Consider the following 23,377-nt stretch of genomic DNA (forward strand, 5'->3'; position numbering starts at 1 on the left):
TATATTTTATAAACTATAAGAATTGGATCTTGCCCGGCCGGCCGGCCGGCCGGCGTGGCTCAGTGGTTGAGTGTCAACCTATGAACCAGGAGGTCACAGTTCGATTCTTGGTCAGGGCACATGCATGCCCAGATTGTGGGCTCAATCCTTAGTGTGGGGCATGCAGGAGGCAACCGATCAGTGACACTCATCATTGATGTTTCTATCTCTCTCTCCCTTTCCTTTCCTCTCTGAAATCAATAAAATATATCCTATCTAATAAAAGGGTAATATGCAAATTAACTGTCACTCCATCACAAATATGGCGGCGCCCATAGCCACAAGATGGCAGCGCCCAGTCCTCTCAGCCCCGCCAGAGTCCCCCAGTCCCAGGGGGTGGCCGCTGAGAGCGGGCAGTGTGAGTGGCCTGGTGGAATGCTTGCCTCGTCGCCATGGGCGCGGAGGGCCTCTGGGGAGTGGGCACTGAGCGGGCGGGGAGGGGGGGTGAGGAATGCTTGCATCGTCACCCCGGCGATGAGGCAAGTGTTCCGCGCCTGGCTGCGGATGGGCCCCTGGCCGGGCTGGGGCACAGATGGGCCTCTGGGCCACAGAGAGCCTCTGGGCAGCGGGCGTGGAGCGGCCAGGCCCCACAGAGAGCTATTGGCGCACGGAGATAGAGAGAATTGAATCTGTCTCAAGTAATAATATATAAAAAATAGTTAATATAAAGTTTTATAACTTCCCTGTTAGAGTATTAATGGACTACTGTTGAAATTTATCATTCTCTGAGAACAACTGAATAAGTATTAATGCATTTTTCTAGTGCTCTTTCTGTTCAAGATCAGATTTGCAGTAACAAGACTTCTGACTTTAACATGAAACCGCTCATGGTGCTTAATAAGAATGCAAGTGGCATTTTAAACAATTTAAATCTGCAAAAAAGTAACTTTGGCATTACCTCTGCTTTACAAATAAATTTAAAAGTTGGGTTGTTTATAGTAGAAATTGCCTTTGAACATTTATAGTATTGTTTTCCAAAATATGGCTTAAATAAAATGAAACATATTCTTGTTATTTTTTCATGCAAATCCACTTTATTTTGTTACAATTGGCAATTTATTATTTGATATTGTAATGAGTTTATTGGTAGGTTATCTTTATGTACTTTATCCTGCAAGTATGCAAAAGATTGTGATTTTGTTACAATTGAAAAGCGTAATTTTTTATGCAGCTACAGATCAAAAGATCCTTGAATTTTCTTGAGATTGTGCCTTTAAAAAATAATCAGATAACTGCAATAAATCATAGTCTCTAAAAAGATTTCATTGAGCATTTTTCTTACCATAATTTTTTTTTATAATCAAGAGGCATTAGAAACGTAGATACTAAAACTAAAAGAAAATGGGGTTTATAAGCCCAGGAGTAAATTGATTTTTTTTAAAATCAGATATCATGAGTTAAAGAACATTCATACAAAGATGTGAGACCATTCAATACAAAGTGTATTAAAAGTCATTGTTGCCGAAACCGGTTTGGCTCAGTGGATAGAACGTCGGCCTGCGGACTGAGGGGTCCCAGGTTCGATTCCGGTCAAGGGCATGTACCTTGGTTGCGGGCACATCCCCAGTAGGGGTTGTGCAGGAGGCAGCTGATCGATGTTTCTCTATCATCTATGTTTCTAACTCTCTATCCCTCTCTCTTCCTCTCTGTAAAAAATCAATAAAATATATATTTTTTAAAAAGTCATTGTTACACTAGTCACAAAAATACTGCTAAGGATTTCTCTGAAGAATGAATTTAATATTTTAATATAGTACCTGGTATCCATCAAAATAGAGCAAAACTATAGAGGGTTTTTTTTAATCAGATTTTTTTATAAAAAGTAATCGGATTTCTTTATTTTCCTTCCTAAGAGTTGCTTTAAATATTATTTTTCTTAAATTAATTTAAAATATATTTTTTATCAAATTTGCTTTTATCTTAAAAGTTGCTTTGATAAACTATTTATTAGCTACACTGTAAATGAAAAGGGCTTTCCCTAAAGCAGGGAAGGGGGAACTTTTTATCTGCCAAGGGCCATTTGGATATTTATAACATCATTCGAGGGCCATACAACATTATCAACTTAAAAATTAGCCTGCTATATTTAGTCAAACATTTAACTGACCCCTAATGCCTTGGCAGGGCCAGACGAGATGATTTTGAGGACCTTAAACTGCCTAAGAGCCTGATGTTCCCCATCCCTACCCTAGAGCCAGTATAGAATTTACCAGTATAGAGTTCTCAGAGGCTTTCCTGGAAGATTGAGGTTGCTGCTGACTTGGCAGTTTGTCTGGAGTGGCCCTGCATATCCCTTAATCAGAATTTAAAGTGATTATTCTAGCAGTAATGAATCTAAGCTAATTCACTTAATACAGAAAAACTGCATCAACCTCAAAGGGCTATTTTAGGAGGCTTACTAGAATTGTAATGTCTACTAAATTCTGCTCATTTGTAGTCATCCTGAAAACGTTTTGTGTGTGTATATAAGACATAAGTTTAAGGGGAAAAAAAGACTGTTTCAAAATAACATCTCACTCCATTTTTAAAGTTACTTTCTAAGGGTGTGTTGTTTTTTTGACACTGATTTGTTTTAAGGTAAAATGTAATGAAATAGGTAAACCTGGACAGTATAGTATGTGGTTATGTATTATTATCAAATTCAAAGGGTTACAATAATGATTAAATGAGAAATAAATAAAAAACTCCATCCCTGGCACTGAGTAAGCTCTTAGTAACTAGGGGAGCTGCTGCACCCATCACCATGATAGTGCTAATTCTGGTCTATACTAATAAAAGGCCTGTGGCCATGATGCCGGGGGGCACAAGCTACTAGCTGTGGAGAGCTATGAGCAGTGGAGGGCAGGACGTGAGCTACTCGTGGCAGAGGGCGAGGTGGCCAGCTGAGGCAAGCGGAAGTGAGCTATTTGCGCACAATTTCGTGCACGCTGGGCCTCAAGTCCTATCTAATAAAAGAGCAATATGCAAATTGACCATGCCTCCGCTACACCCACAAACCACACCCACCAGCCAATCAGGAGTGAGTATGCAAATTAACCCACCCAAGATGGCTGCGGCCACGGAGAGAGCAGGAGGCTTTGGTTTCCCCAGCAATGGAGGAAGCCAAGCTCTCCGCCTGCCCTGGCCTGCCTTGGCCTCCACTTAAGGCTACAAAGTTTCAATTATAGAAATAAATCCCCAAAATGGCGGCAGCCACAGAGCTGGAGAGGGCAGGAGGCTTGAGTTGTCCACGGCGATGGAGGAAGCCAAGCTTCTGCAGCCCTGGCCTGCCTTGGCCTCCACTTAAGGCTACAATGTTTCAATTATAGAAGATAAATAAATCCCAACAAAAATGGCTGCGGCCACGGAGCAAGCAGGAGGCTTGGCTCCGCTCAAGGCTACAAAGTTTCAGTTATAGAAGATAAATAAATCCCAGATACCAGGGCCTCCGCTTGGGTCGCCGGGGGGCGTGGCCAGCCTGCAAACCACCACAGGCCCCTCACCCAGGCCACTCCATGCCCCAAGGGAACCCCCACCCTGATCCAGGACACCCTTCAGGGCAAACCAGCCGGCCCCCACGCCTGCACCAGGCCTCTATCCTATCTAATCCTATCTAATAAAAGAATAATGTGCAAATTTACCATCACTCCAACACACAAGATGGCTGCCCCATGTGCTCAAAGATGACTGCGCCCATGTGGACACAAGATGGCCACCACAAGATGGCCAGCAGGGGAGGGCAGTTGGGAGGGACCAGGTCTGCAAGGGAGGGCAGTTGTGGGCGATCAGGCCAACAGGGGAGGGCCTTTGGGAGGGACCAGGACTGCAAGGGAGGGCAGTTGGGGGCGATCAAGCCTGCAGGGGAGGCAGTTAGGGGTGACCAGGCCAGCAGAGGAGGGAAGTTTGGGGCGACCGGGCCTGCAGGGAAGGGCAGTTGGGGGGGACCCAGGCCTGCAGGGGAGAGCAGTTGGGGGGTACCAGGTCTGCAGGCTAGGACAGTTACGGGTGACCAGGCCTGCAGGGGAGGCAGTTAGGGGTGACCAGGCCTGCAGGGGAGGGTAGTTAGAGGCAAGCAGGCTGGCAGGGGAGCAGTTAAGCATCAATCAGGCCGGCAGGGGAGTGATTAGGGAGTGATCAGGCTGGCAGGCAGAAGCGGTTAGGGGCAATCAGGAAGGCAGGCAGGCAGGCAAGCAGTTGAGAGCCAGCAGTCCTGGATTGTGAGAGGGATGTCCCAGATTGGAGAGGGTGCAGGCTGGGCTGAGGGACACCCCCCCCATGCACTAATTTCGTGCACCGGGCCTCTAGTACTATTATAATAAACACATTGGCTTTTAGAGCCAATATTTAGTTCCAAATCTCTTTAAAAAGTGTTTCTTGATTTTGATATTTTGTTTTGAAACTTATTTCTGTGTTTATTCTGTAATTATGTAGAGAAATGTTTTCTGTTAATCTAAGTTTTTCTCAAGCCATGTATGTTTTATGAAACATGCATATCAGAAGCCTATTAAGGTGCTCTAGGAGATGAGTAAGTTAGAAGATGGCTTGGCAGCAACTTTTTCTGATATCTCTGTAAGACAGTACTCCCCCCAAACCCCCAAGAAATCAAGGGGACATGAACATAGAGATAAAATGAGTTGCCTTACAATAACAGCTGACTTGACCTTTATTTCCACTAATCAGCATCTTAGTTATTAAAATCTGTATTATATTTCATTTCCTTTTGTTTATACTTACGGTAACAAGTTGGTATAATCCACCTTCTTTGCTACATTAAAGGACAGCCTAGTTCTGTTATCTCTGCATGAAAGTATTTTTAGCCCTCTTGTCCATAATCAATAAGCTTATGCATTAACACTTTGCCAAAAAAAAGTTGCATATGGATGTGGTTGTGGTTGTGGTTGTGGGTTTATTTTAGAGTGAAGGGGAAGATAAGATGGCCCATGCACTGGAGAGGAGAAAAACAGAAGGGAAAAGGGCCAGATCTGATTTAATATCATTTAGCCTCTCAATCTTATTTCTTTCACTCAACACATTGGCATCTATAATGCTTTTTCTGTTGTTTCTTTTAGACCAATTCATTTTATTTCATATAGTAGAGACCCGGTGCACAAATTCGTGCACTTGGCGGGTTTCCTCGGCCTGGCCTGCAGGGATCAGGCCAAAACTGGCTCTCCAACATCCCCCAAAGGGACCCGGATTGTGAGGGCACAGGCCAGGCCGGGGAGGGACCACGGGAGGGCTCCAGGGCATGTCCAGCCTGTCTTGCCCAGTCCTGATTGGGGCTGGGGAGGGACTGTGGGAGGGCTCCAGGGCCTGTCTCGCCCAGGTCCGATCGGCCTGACCCCAGCAGCAAGCTAACCTACCAGTCGGAGCATCTGCCCCCTGGTGATCAGTGTGCATCATAGTGACTGGTTGAATGGTTGAAAGAACTGTCCAACACTTAGCATATTAGGCTTTTATTATATAGAATTGCAGGGGACAACTTAATACCTAGTGACATCTCATTACAATGCTAAGCATAATGTCTTTTTCCCCCCAGCTTTATCTATATGTATAAAAGCCTAAGCAACCATTTGACTGGTAGCTATGACGTGCACTGACCACCAGTGGGCAGACGCTCAACGCATAGGCATGGAAACATGGAACAGACTGATGAATCTCAGAGGGAAAGGGGGAGGAGGGAGGGTGAGAAGAGATTAACCAAATATCTTATATGCATACTAGAGGCCCGGTGCACCCTGCGGGGATCGGGCCAAAACAGGCAGTCCAGTATCCCCCAAGGGGTCCCAGATTGCAAGAGGGTGCAGGCCAGGCTGAGGGAACCTACCAGTGCACAAATCCATGCACCGGGCCTCTAGTCTACATATATAAAAAGCCAGCAACTGGAACACCGTAACTACCAGAACGACCGGTCACTATGACGCACACTGTGGTCAGTGAACCAGCCCAATCGGGGGCGGGGGGGGGGGTGGCCGGCCAGCCAACTTCCCTCAGCCCCTCCCCTCAGCCAGCCCCACCCCTGATCGGCCTCTCCCACCCCAATAAGGGGCAGGGCCGGCTGGCCAGCCTCCTGCAGCCCCTGCCCCGGGTGGGCTCGCACCACCCCGATTGGCCCGCAGCCCCTCCCCCAGCCAGCTCCGCCCCCAATTGGCCCCCCCCGACTCTGATCAGGGGCAGGGCTGGTTGGCCAACCACCCATGGCCCCTTTCCCAGGCTGCTGGCCCACGATCAGCCCCTGCCACCCCATTCGGGAGCGGGGCCAGCCAGCCCACCACCCATAGCTGCTCCCCATGGCCGGCCCCACCCTCGATCAGCCCCTACCACCCCAACTGGGGGTGAGGCCCGCCGGCCAACCTCCCGCTGTCTTCTCCTCCTGATAGGCCCGGCCCCGATCCACCTATTGGGGCCGGGCTGGCCAGACCCCACCCATGCACGAATTTGTGCACTGGGCCTCTAGTTAATATATAATTGTCCCTAGCTGGTTTGGCTTAGTGGATAGAGTGTAGGCCTACAGACTGAAGGGTCCCAGGTTCGATTCCAATCAAGGGCATGTGCCAGGTTGCAGGCTTGATTTCTTGTAGAGGGCATGCAGGAGGCAGCCAATCAATGATTCTCTTTCATCATTGATTTTTCTATCTCTCCCTCTCCCTTCCTCTCTGAAATGAATAAAAATATTTTTAAAAGATACAATTGATATGTAACATTTTTGTAAGTTTAAGGTGTATGATGTATTGATTTGATATTCTTATATATTGCAAAATGATTACCACTGTAACGTTAGCGAAGCATAATTTACACATGACAGACTTAATACATGTTTGAAAATTGGATGATTTCATTTTGGCTTATATTTATTAACTGAGTACTTACTATGTGTTAGGCACTATGTTGAGCTCTAGGGCAACAAAGATGAATATAGTATAATCTGTGTTCTCTAGGGCTCCCCAGCTAGGGGATAAAACAGACTCATAAGTAAATAAGTGCATGCTCTGGCCAGTGTGGCTCAGTTGGTTGAGCGCTGTCCTGTATACCAGAAGATGGTGGGGTCGATTCCCAGTCAGGGTACGTACCCAGGTTGCAGATTTGATCCCCGGTTGGAGTGAGTGTGGGAAGCAATCGATTGGTTTCTCTCTCTCTAACTTTCTCTCTCTCTCTCTCTCAAAAAAAAAAGGGGGGGGGGCAATTGTTTTTTTATTATTATTGTGTCACGCTTGAACAAAAAAGGAGAGTTTACTTTGGAAAGATCAGGGAAAGAGGGTTTATTTTTGTTGTTGATAGCATTAAAATTCTTAGTTATTTCACCTGATTTTCACTTTGAATAACAGTTACCTAGGTGAACAGGTATTTTCTGAACCACATAGCTGATCCTTGAAGGACTTGACTCCACATTGCATATCTGAAGGAAAATAGAGTCTAAATGGGGAGACAAGACATAAATATTATGAAAAATTAAATAACAGTTCAAGACAAGAATAGAAGAGATATCATAAGATAGTTTTGAGTAGCCTCTCAGTAAATTAATTATCCCAATAGTAATTGCTAATAGAATTCAAAGGAGAAATTCACTATGGTCTAGTGTGATGAGGGAACTCTTCCTCATTCATACTGTACCTGTTCTCCATCCTCATCCAGGCCTCTGGTTCCCTGGTGATTCCTTTTTCTCCTGTATCCCCTGTATAGGTTTACTTTCTTCCCTCTCTATTCTAAAACATTGGTTCATCATTTCAATCTGCTACGCTTCAAGCCCAGACCCGTCAGACCACCTTCTTTCTCCACTTCTAAACTCAGGCTGCTAAGTCCTGTGGGAAAGTTTTACCTAACCAGTCAGCGTGGTTCATCCTCTTCACTGCACACAGAGTTGTTTTTCAAAAAGCAAATCTCTGCTTAGAATATTCTCATGGCCCACCTCTGTCTTTACAATTAAACAAACAAAAAGAGCAAATTTCTTTTGTCACTATGCACTTATTAATGATCTGCAGTTGCATCGACTCCTTTGCCAGCACAATTCTGATATAAGGTAATCAGTAACCCATATCTCATCTTAGCAGTCCCCTTGATAATCTCCCCACCCCACTTCACACATACACTTTTCTGCTCTTGCTTTCTACTAAGGCCCCTCATTTAAGGCCTTGTCCTTTGCCTTAGACATAGGGACCTGTTTTCTGTTTCCCACAAATACCATATATTCTCTTTCTTCTAGATGTTGCTGTTCCCTCCTATAGTGCAATATCTCTACTATTCAAAAGCTCCTTAATAGATGCCATTTACTATGTTCTAAGCAGAGTGCTTTACATGCCTTTCTTCATTTACTCCTCACATCAACCTAGTGGAATAAATTTATTTCCCTTTACGTTAGAGATACGGACACCAAGGCCTAGAAGAGGTCGTGTGATTTGTGCAAGGCACACTTTTACTAAGAGCAACCTAGAATTCAGCCCATTGCTCTACAAATTGTTATGCTGCCTTCTCTTAGGAAAATGAGTATATTTTATTTATTTTTCTATATTTAGCACCTAGCAAAAGGCATAGAAAATATTTGTTGAGGATGAAGTGAGGTTTGAGCTAGTCTTAAGGAATGAGAATGTTCTCGGCTGGAGAAATCATAGACAAATAAAGAAATAGAGGAGAAACCAAGATGGCGGCATAGGTAAACACCTGAAATTGCTGCCTCGCACAACCACTTTAAAACTACAACTAAAAGACAAAACAGACATCATCCAGAACCACAGGAAGGCTGGCTAAGTGAAAATTCTAAAACTAGAAGGGAAGAGAAAAGCACACGGAGACTCAGAGGAGATGCAGAAGTAAAGTGCAGAGGTATGGAGGCACACGCGCAGAAAGGGCTGGCAACTGAGGACACAGTTGTCTTTTTCAATCAGGAGGGAGACACAAGCTCCCGACTGCTCTGAACTCCAGTTCCAGATGAGACTCTGGGGACCCAGACTCATATGGGGAGAAACGACTGTCTCGCTTTGGGTGGAACTCGTGGGCAGCTTTCTCTTAGAGGTGCTTGCAGCGATTACCATGGGACACTGAGACCCAGGGGCCTCTTAGGGCAGGGCTGAGGATCAGCCATAGCTGTTTGCTCCACCCTGTTGATTCCCTGAGACCCCGCCCCACCCAAGCTGTGTGCAGAGGCTCTTGCATATGAATGGCCTGGCCCATTGCAATCTAAAATTACCTAACAAACTGCATCTGGGTCAGAGAGCCCCAGAACTTCCAAAAGAAGGCCCAAGGCCCCACAGCAGCTTGCATTGCTTCACAGCTGGGCCTCATCTGGGCACCTCCAAACCCAAACAAATAAGAGGAATCTGCAGATCTCTCCTCAGCTCCTGCTGGGTGGCCTCAGGCAGAGGCTAAATTTGCACCTCTTTGTCCAAGAGCCAGTGTACCCAGTGGTCAGAGTGGGACCATCCAGATTACAACTCCTCAGATCCATAAGGGACACACTCAAGGGGTAGATTCAGTGAGCACCAAAGCCCCACTGAAGCAAGTCTTGCCCCATAAGGGTGTCTCCAGCACAGAAGTTCTCCCATCGTAGACACAGCTGACCCTCACAGCCAATTGGCCTGGAGGTCAATTCCTCCCAGGATACCAACAACAATCAAGGCTTAACTACAACAAGACTGTGCACACAGCCCACAAAGGGGTGCACTAAGAGGGTCCATCTCAGGTGATTGGGGAGGCTGAGCCACTGGGCCCTATAGGACACCTAGCACACAAAACCACTCTATCAACTCAGGGAAACAGCCAAAATGCGGAGACAAAGAAGCAGGTCACAAATGACAGAAATGGAGGAAAGCAAACTACTGGATATAGAGTTCAAAACCACAGTTAAAAGGTTTTTCAAGAATCATCTAGAAACCGCTGATAAATTTAGTGAGACCCTCGAAGATATGAAAAAGGATCAACTAGAAATTAAAAATACACTGACTGAAATAAAGAATAATATACAGAGATCCAACAGCAGACTAGAGGATCGCAAGAATCAAGTCAAAGATTTGAAATACGAAGAAGCAAAAAACACCCAACTGGAAAAGCAAAAAGAAAAAAGAATCCAAAAATATGAAGATAGTGTAAGGAGCTTCTGGGACAACTTCAAGCGTACCAACATCTGAATTATGGGGGTGCCAGAAGAAGAGAGAGAGCAAGATATTTTTTTAAATTAATTTCTTTATTGATTAAGGTATCACATATTTGTCCGAGAGCAAGATATTGAAAACCTATTTGAAGAAATAATGACAGAAAACTTCCCCCACCTGGTGAAAGAAATAGACTTACAAGTCCAGGAAGCACAGAGAACCCCAAACAAAAGGAATCTAAAGAGGACCACACCAAGACACATCATAATTAAAATGCCAAGAGCAAAAGACAAAGAATATTAAAAGCAGCAAGAGAAAAAGAGTTACCTACAAGGGAGTACCCATACGATTGTCAGCTGATTTCTCAACAGAAACTATGCAGGCCAGAAGGGAGTGGCAAGAGATATTCAAAGTGATGAATAGCAAGAACCTACAACCAAGATTACCCAGCAAAGCTATCATTCAGAATTGAAGGTCAGATAAAGAGCTTCACAGATAAGAAAAAGCTAAAGGAGTTCATCACTGCCAAACCAGTATTATATGAAATGCTGAAGCGTATTCTTTAAGAAGAGGAAGAAGAAGGAAAAGGTAAAGATAAAAATTATGAACAACAAATACATATATATCAAGTGAATCTAAAAATCAAGTGAATAAAAAATCTGATGAACAGAATAAACTGGTGAATATAATAGAATCAGGGGCATAGAAAGGGAGTGGACTGACAATTCTCAGGGGGGCGGGGAAACGGTGTGAGGGGTGCAGGAAGAGACTGGACAAAAATCGTACACCTATGGATGAGGACATTGGGGAGAGGGGGGGTAAGGGCAGAGGGTGGGGTGGGAACTAGGTGGAGTGGAGCTATGGGGGGAAAAAAGAAGAACACCTGTAATAATCTGAACAATAAAGATTTATTTAGAAGATGAAAAAAAAAATTAAAAATAAAAAAAGAAATAGAGAATAATGACCAGGTTACTGTGGGTTTAAAAGGTACGCTTTGCTGAGAGCAGTATTCAGGGGTTTTTCTAGCCATAATTATCCAAGTTTTCTTGAGCCTTCTCTATCTGTGCCTGCTCCAGTCTTCTCTTGACCTTTGCAAAAAATTCCTCCAGGTACCAGTTGAATCTTCTGTTATCATCTCTTGAATCCAATCTGCTCAGACTTTAGTTCCACTATTGCACCAGAATGGCTATTACTGAGGTCACTGGTGACTTCTTTATTGCTAAATCCAGTAGACATTTCTCAGTTATCTTCTTACTGTCCATCATTTGTCTCAGGTGACTCCAGTCTTATATACTTTTTTCCAGGATGCCATACTATCTTGGTTTTCCTCCTACCTCACTAGTTGTAATTTCTTCCTCTGCTACTCAGCCTCTGGATGATAGAGTGCCCCAGGCTCAGTCCTCATAAGGTTTTGTTGTTTTTATTTGTGTGTGTTTTTCTTTCAATCTACACTCCCTTACTGATCCAATCCAATCTTTTTTTTGTAAATACCATCTACATCAAGCATGTCAAACTCAAAGGCTAACACGGGCCAAATAAACAAGGTTTAAAAGTTTATGTGGGCCACAAAAAAAAACAAAAGTTTACATTTTCATAGAAACGGAGGTTTATTTCGATAGAGATATGCTGAATACAAAGGGCTGAAATAAATGAGTTATTTATTGTTAACATAAAATAATAGAACACTTTATTAAAAATTAATATTTTTCTTGAACATTAACTTACCAGACACTGAATAACTGCACAAATTAATAAGCGTAACGCAAATAAGCCTATTTTTCTTGTTCTCCGAAAGCGAATTATTTCCTATTGCGCACACCAAAACAAGTCAGTCCAAGACTAATGATGTGGCAATTGGCTGCTAAAATATTTGCTGCTAGTATTAGTGAAGAGAAATGGTGTGCCTGCACGTAAGGTGCGTAAGGGAATTGAATGCAACACGATTATAGTAATCAGTCATTAACGAACTTTGTAGTTCATTATTAAAAATTATATATAACAGGATATTGTAAAAATTAAATCATAAAATTTTTATTAAAACATTTCTTACATACCGTTATATTGTCTGGGCTGCAAAAATACTTGTTGTGGGCCGCGAGTTTGACATGCTTGATCTACATGCTAATGACTCCTCAGTTTATATCTCTAATCCAGATCTCTCTCCCTGACCTTGACTCTTATAATTAACTTCCTACTAATATCCACTAGGAAGTCTAGTAGACATCCCAAACTTAACATATTCAAAATTAAACTCTTAACCTTCCCCTAAAAAGCTGCTTCTCCTATGGTGTTTCCCATTTCAATTTATGGTAACTCCAGCTTTCCACTTGCTAAAGTAGAACCTTGGATTCTTATACTCTGCATTAGCTTATCAGGAATTTATTCAAAATGTATCCCAATCTGACCACTTCACTGTTATCCCCCTGTGCACTCACCTGACTTACTATGTAACACCCTAACTGGTCCTCCTCAGCTTTGATGACCTACCTCCTGTTCTCAATGCAGGAGCCAGAGTGGCCCTTTGAACATAAGTTAGAGTATATCACAGTGCAAACCCTGCAGTGGCTCCCCACTACACTCAGAATAAAAACTAAAGTTATAAAAGCCTGCAAGACCAGTCTGACCCCCTGTTATCTGTATGATCTTCTGTCCTACTCCTCCGCTTCTGTGCCTGGTGGTTCAACCACACCAACTTCTTTGCAATTCAGACATGCCACTGCTCCTGTCCTGGGGCCTTTGCTCTTGCTCTTTCTTCTTCCTGGAAAGCTCTTTCCCAGAGGGCTCATGGCTGACTCCCTAACTTCCTTTAAATCTTTCCATCTCTGTGAAGTCTGCCCTAACCGTTATAACCCTTTATCCTGGGCTATCTTACCCTCCTGGGTTTTCCCTCCCAGACCACTTAATCGCCTTCTGTTCAGTTAACTTACCTGTTTTGTTTACTTGACTGTTCTCTCCATGCTGAAAAATAAGCTCCAATAGGAGCAGGGATTTGTCTCTGTTTTCTTCATAATGCCTGCCTGAAGCAATGCCTAGCACAAGTAATTAATAAATAATTACTGAATTGAGTTAGATTAAAGTAAACTTAGATATTTACACCTGAAAATCTTTGGGAGATCTTAAGGTTCACTTGAGTAGATTTTCCAGCCATGATAAAGATATGTGAGCCCCAAACATAAAGAACACACATTTGACCAGGAAGATTTAACAGCTGTAGGTCTACATGTACTGTTATCATACTCCTTAATGTCATTTGGTATTAAATTTATGTTTAGTCCAGTGATTTATACAGGACTGGATTTTAGATTGCCTTCCCTCTCATACATACAACTAACAAGGCTTTAATCAGGGCATTAAGGATCTCTGAATAGTCCTTGCTTTTAAATCTGCATATCAGGAGGGGGCTGGGAGCATGAGTGGGAGGATGTCATGTCCCAGTGATTAATGATCTCTAGGAAGCTGAAAAGGGGAGAGTAATATACACAGTATTTCTACCCCCTGGAGTAGGAATGCAAACACCATTGTGTGGAACTGTGCATAGTCACTGACTTCCTGGTAGCTGGAGAATTTCATACACTCTTCTACCACAAATAAAACCGTCAGAGAAGTGACAGAGCTCAAAAAGCTGGCCTTCCTTACTTAAAAAGAATAGCTCAAACACAGTGAGCCAGAAAATTAATTTTGTAGTTGTTTGGGAACCCAGTTGTTTAATAAGAAATGAGAAAATGGGGACTTTTCTTGAAAAGCCTAAAACCTCCAAATATTTGTTGAATCAAATTCTACATTTGGTTTCTTAAACTTACCGAATTCCTGGAACCTGCTTATTTTAAATGAATTTAAAGGGAAACATTCCTTTGTAAGGAAATGCATTGTCTTAAACTTCAGTGTGGTCTCTATGGAAGATTCAGAGAATTATACTATCGATGGACTCTGGAGCCAAGTGCCCTAATGTGTTTTTTAAAAAACAAACCTAACATTTCAGAATGGTTTGTACAGTTTTAGAAAGTAATTCTAAAGTAGAGTTCTTTTGTTTATTTTAATCCTAGTGAATGTATGATATTTAATAACAGTTCCCAAATGTTTAAGTCAGAAGCAAAACATTTTTAACTATAGATAAGGAACTCCAGATGTTTGCAAAATATTTTTAAAGGAAGTTTGTGAGGAAAGCATTTTATTTACAAATAACCAAAATTAGGTGATTTGTTTAATAGTAATGGTAATAGCAAAGCAGCAGCAGCAGTTATAGTCGATTTTTAGTGGGGACAGTGAAATAACTTGTATTTTACCAGGAACCATTCATTCATAGGAATAATTGTTAAATTATTTTTGTTCTTGACTCAGAAATTTTTTATATCTTTACATTACCACTCATTGTTCTGCATTGTCTAATTTTTAAACTTTAATTTCTTAGGAATTTTTCCATATTATAAAAAGAAAGAAAAGAAATACTCATTTTGTGGGAAATGGAGCCACACTTCAGGGTAAAGGAGAGGGAAAAAATCCTTGTATTTTATTTCTGTTTTGATGTTTATTTTGTTTTATTCTTGAGAGTGTCACTATAGTCTAAATTAAAAGGAACTACTGTGGTCTAAATTAAGACAGCATCAGATAGATTAAGCTCTGAATTTGGTTTCCAAGTGGTTAGACTTTTAAATTGCATTTGCAAGAGTTTATTTTTAGTCAGGATGTGGCTATTTTTAGATCTGCTTCTCTGTCACTAGGAAATGTAATGCCTGTCTTTCCATTGTTGTTTATCAGGAAGTTCTGAGACACAGGTTTATAAGATCCAGTTAGCACAGAACACTGCTTCTCCTTTTAGATGAAAGAATATTAAATCGTGCGTGAAGGAAAAAATATGTTAATTGAGATCATGTCTAATTTTTTAATTTTTAGTGTCATTTTAATCTCTTGTACACTGAGCAGCAGTGCCAGATTTTTAGGGAATACCAAAAAATACAAGGTTTGAGTTCCCCCTGCTGGTGTGCGTTCCAGGCTTGTGCGTTCATTAACATGTAGCAGAAAGGCCTAGGCGATATAGAAAATCGCTGTGTTGGCCTTTTTTTAAAAAGACCTGTGATGAGAGTTCAAGAAAAAGCACCATTACCCATTTTATGCAATTGTTTTACCAAAAAAATAAAAGGGATGATCTAAAAATTGTATTTTCTACATCTAGAAAGAACAAAACTTAATCTTATAATATTTGATTTTAATGTTGTTGCCTCCATGATAAACTGCTTATATACAGTGCTTTTCAAATGCTTTATGTTGTAATCTAAGGAATAATAAAACACCAGTGTATCCACAAAAGGATTTAAAACCCCAAGGAAATAATGCAAAGCCAGCATTGGTCATAATAAAATGGAAGACTGGCATTAAAGCTCACTAATTCCTATTTTAGCATTTCAGAAAGTGACATGACATCATGTGATTGTGTGTGTCCATTTAACATCTGTTCTTTCTAATTTGTCTAATGTGTATTTGAAATAGTTCTCTTTATTTTCTATCTCTTAATAAACTCAGGTAATATTAAAGGTTCATTTTGAAAAAGAAAAATTTTAATTGACTCCTAAAAGTCACTTCTGAACTTCTTATTGTGTTTGCATTTTAAAGGACTATTCAATCAAATTAAAATATTGTATTTTTAAATTGCTTTTCAGCAATGCAGTCAACCTTTTAAGCAATGTTCCGGTCTCTTGTTTGGATGTTCTCATTTGTCCATTAACACATGAAGAAACCCACGAGGCAACGACTCTAGATGAACTGCCCAGTGACAAAACAGCTGAGAAAGAAACAGTTTTGAAAAACAAGACCATGGTATACAATGGTATGAATATGGAGGCCATTCACGTTTTACTCAATTTTATGGAGAAGAGAATAGACAAGGTAAGGCTGATAAAATGGAAGCCTTGGGAAAATGCTTATAAAGAATGTAAATGTGCCATATATACCAACATCGCAGGACATGATTTTTAAATCTAAGCTTTTTAAAATAGCTGACGCCTTGCATAATTATTTGTACTCTGGAAAGCACTCTGTTCCAATATATGATAAATCGCTGAAACTGAGTGAATTTATTTCTTTAAAGCTGAAAATTGTGTTGCTGCAACACCAAAATTTTGACTAGTGCCTGAAAACAAAGGAAAAATTGCTTTTCTATATAGGTGTTTTGTAAATCCTAGAAATAAAAATTATCACCTCCCAAAAAAACTTAATGATAAATGCATTCTATACTATCTAAAAGACATCCTTAAAAGAAAAATCACCACCTTTCCATTTGTTGTGAGTTGCTTATTTTCTCTCATCTATCACTTGCTTTGTCAGGTAACTATATTGAAAGGCAGCAAGGTAGTTTGCGTGGGTCATCAAAGCCTTTGCCTCACTTAAGCTCATTGATTAAGCCAGTGAGGATCCTACAAAAAGTAGCAAAATTCAGGAAGGATAGAAGTAATCCTTAGTAAACATAAAGCCAACTGATGAAATGGAAATATCGTTAAGAAAATAATTTTTTTAAAGATTCGGTAGCATAAAATGTTCCCCCCTCAAAAAGGAGTATTATAACATGCTCAGTTATATGGAGGAAAGTAACACTATTAGTAAGTACACTAATGTAGCATGTATGGCTTTTTTTTTCTAGGGAAGCAGCTATAGAGAGGGCCTAACTCCAGTTCTCAGCTTATTAACAGAATGCTCCCGAGCCCATCGAAACATCAGAAAGTATCTCAAAGATCAGGTAACTGCTTAATGCACATAACAACTTAAAGTTAATTTTCTGTGAGTGTTTTTTTAAACATAGAATTAATGAGTTGAATTCTCTCATAATTTTTTTTCACAAGGTCAGAAACTCAGAAAAGTTTGTATTAATCTTTGAAATCTTCCTAATACTGAAATAAGTGATCCTGTGTATTTTTTATCATTTATTCAACAAATATTCATTGAAATCTATTATATGCTGTGCTCTAAGCATTGTTCTAAGCATTGAAATACAAATAAGGTCTTTGACATGTGGGGTTTACCTTATAGTGGGGGGACAAAAAGTAAACAAATAAATATATAATATAATGGCAAGTAGTGATAAGTGTTCTGAAAATAGGTACAGCAGGGGAAGGGAAGACTTAGGGGAATGAGGGAAGGCCTCCCCGAGGAAATAAAATTTGAGCAGAAACTTGATAAGTAAGAAAAGGATCTCTGAAAATATTCTGGAAGAAGAATGTACCAGAGAGAACAAATTCAAAGTCCCTAAGAGGAGATGATGCTTTGGAATGCTTAAGGAAAAGCAAGAAAACTAGATAAGTGTGCAAGGGGAAAGGGGAAGAGTAATGGACAAAGTAAAAGAGGTAAACAAGAACTAAATAACATAAGAGTGTATAGGACCTTTCATTCTCTTGAAGTGAAATGGGAAAGCATTGGACTATTTGGAGTAAGGGAATGATGTGACCTCATTTATATTTAAAGATAACACTGGCTACTGTATGTAGGATAGACTAGAAGAGTGTGAGTAGATGTGAGGATACTGGCCCAAAGAGAACTGATGATGAAGGTTTGAAGTAGGATGTTAGGAGTTAGAGATCATAGTAAGAAATCATCTTTTTACCTGGCAGGTGTGGCTCAGAGGTTGAGTGTCGACCTATGAACCAGGAAGTCATGGTTCAGTTCCCAGTCAGGGCATATGTCCTGGTTGCGGGCTCGATCCCCAGTAAAGGGCATGCAGGAGGCAGCTGATCAATGATTCTCCCTCATTATTGCTGTTTCGATCTCTCTCCCCCTCTCCATTCTTCTCTAAAACCAATAAAAATAATATTTTTAAAAAAGAAATCTTTCCATCACTTCATCTGTACCACTGTATCTTTTGTCTTCCCCTCTGTCACATGGTTGAATTGTCCCTGCTTTCTTCTGTGGCCAGCCTCTGCACTTTTATCCTGGATCTCTTTCCCTCTCACCTTTTCACCTTCTTTGATCCTGCATGTAGTTCCTCTCTTTCTTCTTACATTAATATTTTTTAATGTACTCAATCATTTCTGTCTGCATACAAATACATCTTCTATTATAACAGCAAAAGAAACCCTCCCTTAATCCCACTTCTCAAGCTGCCTCCCCATTTCTCTGCTCTTTATGCAGTGTTCCTCAGAAGAGTTTTCTATACTGTGTCTTTTCTTTTTACTCATCTTTGATCTCATTCAGCAGTCATGATTTTGAAAATCATCTAAATACTGATGACTCCCAAATTGCTATCTCCAGCCCTGACCTATCCCCTAAGCTCTAGACTTAAATAACAAACTGCCTACTCATCTCCTCCCATTGGAAGTACAGTAAATATCTTAAGTTTAACATATCCCAAACTAATCTCCTGATTTTCCATCCTGTTTCTTCTCTTTCTTTACACATTCTAGTACATGGTACCACCAGTCACTTACTTGTTCATTTATTGCCATATAGGATTTCTCCTAATAAATATACCATGTTGATTTCCTCCCTCTATGTTTATCGTAAAGATTTAGTAAGCACTTTTACTATGTATAGAGTACATTAATAGTTATTGCTGATGAGGAGAGATCAGAAAGTAGAGAGTCTATCTTTGAGGGATTTGCAGTGTATTGGAGTAAGGGAGAGGTATCATGAAAGCATGAATAATCACTTAAGCAAAATAAACTAGTTAACTAATGGATTAAGGTCATTTCCAACTTGGACTATGGTAAGACATTCTACCATGACTTGATGAAGAAGGATAAATGAAAATTATTTCACTTCCATACATTTCAGCTTTTTCACATAGGAGATCCAGTTATGACTAAGCTATTTAGATTTTGCTATCTATAACCAAGACAGCCCAAAAAACCTATTTGTTAAACAGCTTCTTTATATGAAGGCCTTGGGTCACACATGTATATTCAAAAGATTATGAGGCCCACCTCTTGTTCTCAAAGAAACAGCACAGTGTAGATAAAGAGATGAGACATGACAGTAAAAGATAACTAAAGACACAAGGCACAATGCAAAAATCCACTTTTCCTTCTAAGGAGGATGGACTATAGTCTATGATGTTCAAGAAAGGTATAACTTAAAGGAACAGATGATTAACTTTGACAATATTGTAAATGGGACCAGGCCTAATTAATTATTATGCCCTACAGTTACTACCTGATTAAATCCCACTCATGCATACCCAAAGGAAATTGGTCTTGAGTATTCTGTATTTGGGCAGGTAGAAAGAGAACAGTTACAGATGGTAGAAAATTACTGATCCAGGTTGGGTTTGTCTGGAGAGGCATATAGAAGAGATGAGGCTGCTGTGGGTTTGAAAGAGAAGCTGGACAAGATTTGTAAAAAAAAAAAAAAAAAGAAAAGAAAGAAAGAAAAGAAAAAGTATTGGAGGGTAGTATTTGGGAGATAATAGAAAGGGTCCATACCAATGGAGTTTGTCTGCGAGCCCTATATAAACAATAAAAACAACAAAATTTCACTTAAACTTGTTTTAAGAAGCCCAAAATATAGCTAACAAATTTTTTGTGTGATAATTTTTATTAATAGACTAGAGGCCCAGTGCACAAAATTCGTGCACAGGAGGAGGCGTCCCCTCAGCGCAGCCTGCACCCTCTCCAATCCAGGACCCCTTGGGGGATGTCCGACTGCCGGTTTAGGCCCAATCCCAGGGATTGGGCCTAAATCCCAGGGATCGAGCCTAAACTGGCAGTCAGACATCTTTCTCACAATCCTGGACCACTGACTCCTAATCACTCACCTGCCTGCCAGCCAGGTCACCCCCAACTGCCCCCTCCCTGCTGGCCAGGTCGCTCCTAAATGCCCCCCGCTGCCGGCCTGGTCACCCTTACTGCACCCCCCCCCCCCCCCGCTAGCCTGGTCACCCCCAGATGCCACCCTCTGCCGGCCTGGTCATCCCTAACTGCCCCCCCCACACTGGCCTGGTTGCCCCACACAGCCTGCTGTTCAGTCATTTGGTTGTTCCTCACTAACCCCCGTGTCTACCTGGTCGCCCCACACATCCTGCTGTTTGGTTGTTTGGTTGTCCCTCACTAACCGCCCTGCCGGCCTGGTCGACCCACACAGCCTGCTGTTCGGTCATTTGGTCATCCCTCACTAACCCCCCTGCCGACCTCGTTGTAGTCAACCATCTTGTGAGGGCATGAGGGTTAATTTGCATATTACCTCTTTATTATATAGGATTCTGTACTCTGGAACTATAGGCACATATTACAAGAAATCACTTGTTACATTTCTCAGTCTTCTACAAATAGGAGGTAAACTTAGTATGGTTGGCTGAATCAAATGAGAATTTATTGTGCAATTACTTTGTGGCTATAGTGCACAAAGAGCCTTGTGCTCTACTCTTCCAGAGATATTAAAATATGCATTCTGTAAACCTTTTGGGTAGACTACTTAATTTTCTGAAACTTAATTTCCACTTTTATTTACTGTTGTATCTCCAATGCCTCTGGTACCTCTTGATACATGGTAGGCATTTAATATAGAGAGTGAGGGAAGGAAGGAAATAAGTTGAATGGACTAAATAAAATAATATACACATAAAGGGTCTGGCACAGTAAATTAGTATTTGACTTTGTATCTATCCTCATTTGTTAGCATAGTGCCTAATTTATAGAAGACAGACAGTAAAGAAATCCTACCTAATAATAGACAAATATGCAAATTGACCATACCTCCAACACACCCACAAGCCACACCCACCATCCAATCAGAGTGAGTATGCAAATTAACCCAATCAAGATGGCTACAGCCACAGAGAGCAAGGTTTCCTAGGTAACAGAGGAAGCCAAGCTTTCTGCCTGCCCTTGCCAGGCCTAAGCCTCCACTCAAGCTACAAAGCTTCAATTATAGAAGGTAAACAAATTCAAACAGAAATGACGTCAGAATGGAGCTTGAGAGAGCAGGCCAGGGTTGCTCCCGGCAACAGGGGAAGCAAAGCTTTCCGCACACCCTTGCCGGGCCCACCCGCTTAAGGCAACAAAGTTTCAATTATAACCCCAACACAAATGGCTGCCGGCCACGGAGGGAGCCCCAGGCTTGGCTCCACTCCAGGCTACAAAGTTTCAATTGTAGAAGGAAAATAAATTCCAGATATCAGGGCCTCCACTTGGGTTGCCAGGGGGCGTGGCCGGCCTGCAAACCACCACAGGCCTCTCACTCAGGCCGCCCCACGCTCCAAGGGAACTCCACCCTGATCAGGGACACCCTTCAGGGCAAACCAGCTGGCCCCCACCCCTGTACCAGGCCTCTATCCTATCTAATAAAAGAGTACTATGCAGATTGATCATCACTGCAACACACAATATAGCTGCCCCCATGTGGTCAAAGATCCTGTCCCCCATGTGGACACAAGATGGCTACCACAAGATGGCCAGCAGGAGAGGGCAGTTGGGAGGCACCCGGCCTGCAAGGGAGGGCAGTTGAGAAGGACCAGGCCTGCAAGGGAGGGCAGTTGGAGGTGATCAACCCTGCAGGAGAGGGCAGTTAGGAGTGACCAGGCCAGCAGAGGAGGGAAGTTGGGGGCAAACAGGCTGGCAGCGGAGTGGTTAGGGGGTGATCAGGCTGGCAGGCAGAAGCGGTTAGGGGCAATCAGGAAGGCAGGTAGGCAAGCAGTTGGGAGCCAGCAGTCCTGGATTGTGAGAGGGATGTCTGACTGCCCTCGAGGGGTCCCAGATTGGAGAGGGTACAGGCTGGGCTGAGGGACAACCCCCCTCCATGCACGAATTTCGTGCACCAGGCCTCTAGTAGAGATATAAAATGTCAGGTGGTGATAAATGCTATGAGGAAAATTAAAGTTGGGGGTGGTAAAAAAGAGAAGGCTAAAGGCTAATTATGTAGATGGTCAAGAAATGTCTTCATATAACTGACAATTTAACAGAGACCTGAAGAAGTGAGGGAATAAGCCATGTAGGTTTCTAGAAAAAGAGTTTCTGGGCAGAGAGAGCAGCAAATGCAAAGACTATGAAGCAGGAAAGTGCTTGGTGTGTTTAAGGAGTTCCATGGAGGTTTGTGTGGCTGTAGCAGTGTAAGAAAGTAATAGCAAACAAGTCAGGAAAGTAACGGGAAGCTGGAATATGTGAAGCCTAAAGGAGTTGTAAGAACCCTGTCTTATACGAAGAGTGAGATGAGAAGCCATGAGAACTGGAGGACTTTGAGAAGAGGAGTGACATGATCTGACTTTCAAAGAATCATCCTTGTTTCTATGTAGAGAATAAATCGTAGAAGAACCAGGGTAGAAGCCGGGACCACTTAGAAAGCTGTGGCAGTAGTCCAGATGAGAAGTATTGATAGCTTGGATTTGGTAATACTGGACAAGGGAGTGAGAAGTGGTTGGATTGTAGATATATTTGAAGGTAGGGTAGAAATAATTTGCTGATGGATTTGATGTGGGTGTGAAAGAGAAGAGTCAGGATATTTCCAAGGTTTTTGTACCAAACAGAAGAATGGCTTGCCATTCACTACAATAGAAACCTTTAGAAGAAATGGCTTTGCTGGGAGCATTAAGAGTTCTGTTTAGGACATGCTCAATTTGAGAGGCCTATAAAAGTCTGGAGGCCTGGGAAGGAATCAAGATGGAGACGTAATTTAGGGAGTTATCAGGATGTAGAGACCATCTATACTAATAAAAGGGTAATATGCTAATTAGACTGGATGTCTTCCGGACGTCCTTCCAGACAAAGCCGCGGCAGCTGCAAGGCCGCAGTGGCAGCAGCAGCGGGGTAATGGGGGCGGTGCACCTTCCCCTGACTGACCCGATCACCTCCTGCAGAGGGAGGCCAGAGGCAGCAGCAGTGGTGGGGTGATGGGGGTGGCACCTTCCCCTGATTAGCCCAGTCGCCTCCCGTAGAGGGCCTAAGCCGTCAGTAGGCCATTCCCTGAAGGCTTCCAGACTGTGAGAGTGGGCAGGCCAGGCTGAGCGACCCCCCCAGTGCATGAATTTTCGTGCACCGGGCCTCTAGTATCTATAATAGACTGGATGTCCTACCAGACGACCTCCCAGACGAAGCCGAGGCTGCAAGGGAAGCCCGGGTCCCAGGTGCTTGAAGGAAGCCTGGGTCCTGGGTGCCAGAGGGAAGCCGGTGTCGGCAGCCAGGGGAAGGAAGGCCTACTCTTGCATGAATTTCGTGCATCGGGCCTCTAATAATGCCATAAAACTGGGTGAGATCATTAATAGAATGATCTATTGTGAAAATAGTGAAGAAATGTTGCCCAAGAACTCAATCTTTGAATATTACAACACTCAGAAAACAGAAGAGAAGAGAATCAATAGAAGGACTGAG

The 23,377-nt window shown here is 42.2% G+C and overlaps 1 protein-coding gene across 3 annotated transcripts in view; it reads left to right on the forward strand.

Moving 5' to 3' along the window:
• RIC8B (RIC8 guanine nucleotide exchange factor B) overlaps positions 1-23,377 on the forward strand; it is a 115,386-nt gene that overhangs the window by 46,767 nt on the left and 45,242 nt on the right. For 2 of the 3 annotated variants that reach the window (XM_054719447.1, XM_054719449.1), the window contains exons 5-6: positions 15,755-15,980; positions 16,732-16,827. In XM_054719447.1, the coding sequence (XP_054575422.1) occupies positions 15,755-15,980; positions 16,732-16,827 (322 nt within the window). The remainder of the gene's footprint in view (positions 1-15,754; positions 15,981-16,731; positions 16,828-23,377) is intronic. The other variant, XM_054719448.1, reaches the window with a different exon arrangement.

This window comes from Eptesicus fuscus, chromosome 7, assembly GCF_027574615.1.
Source record: "Eptesicus fuscus isolate TK198812 chromosome 7, DD_ASM_mEF_20220401, whole genome shotgun sequence".
Taxonomy (NCBI): Eukaryota; Metazoa; Chordata; class Mammalia; order Chiroptera; family Vespertilionidae; genus Eptesicus; species Eptesicus fuscus.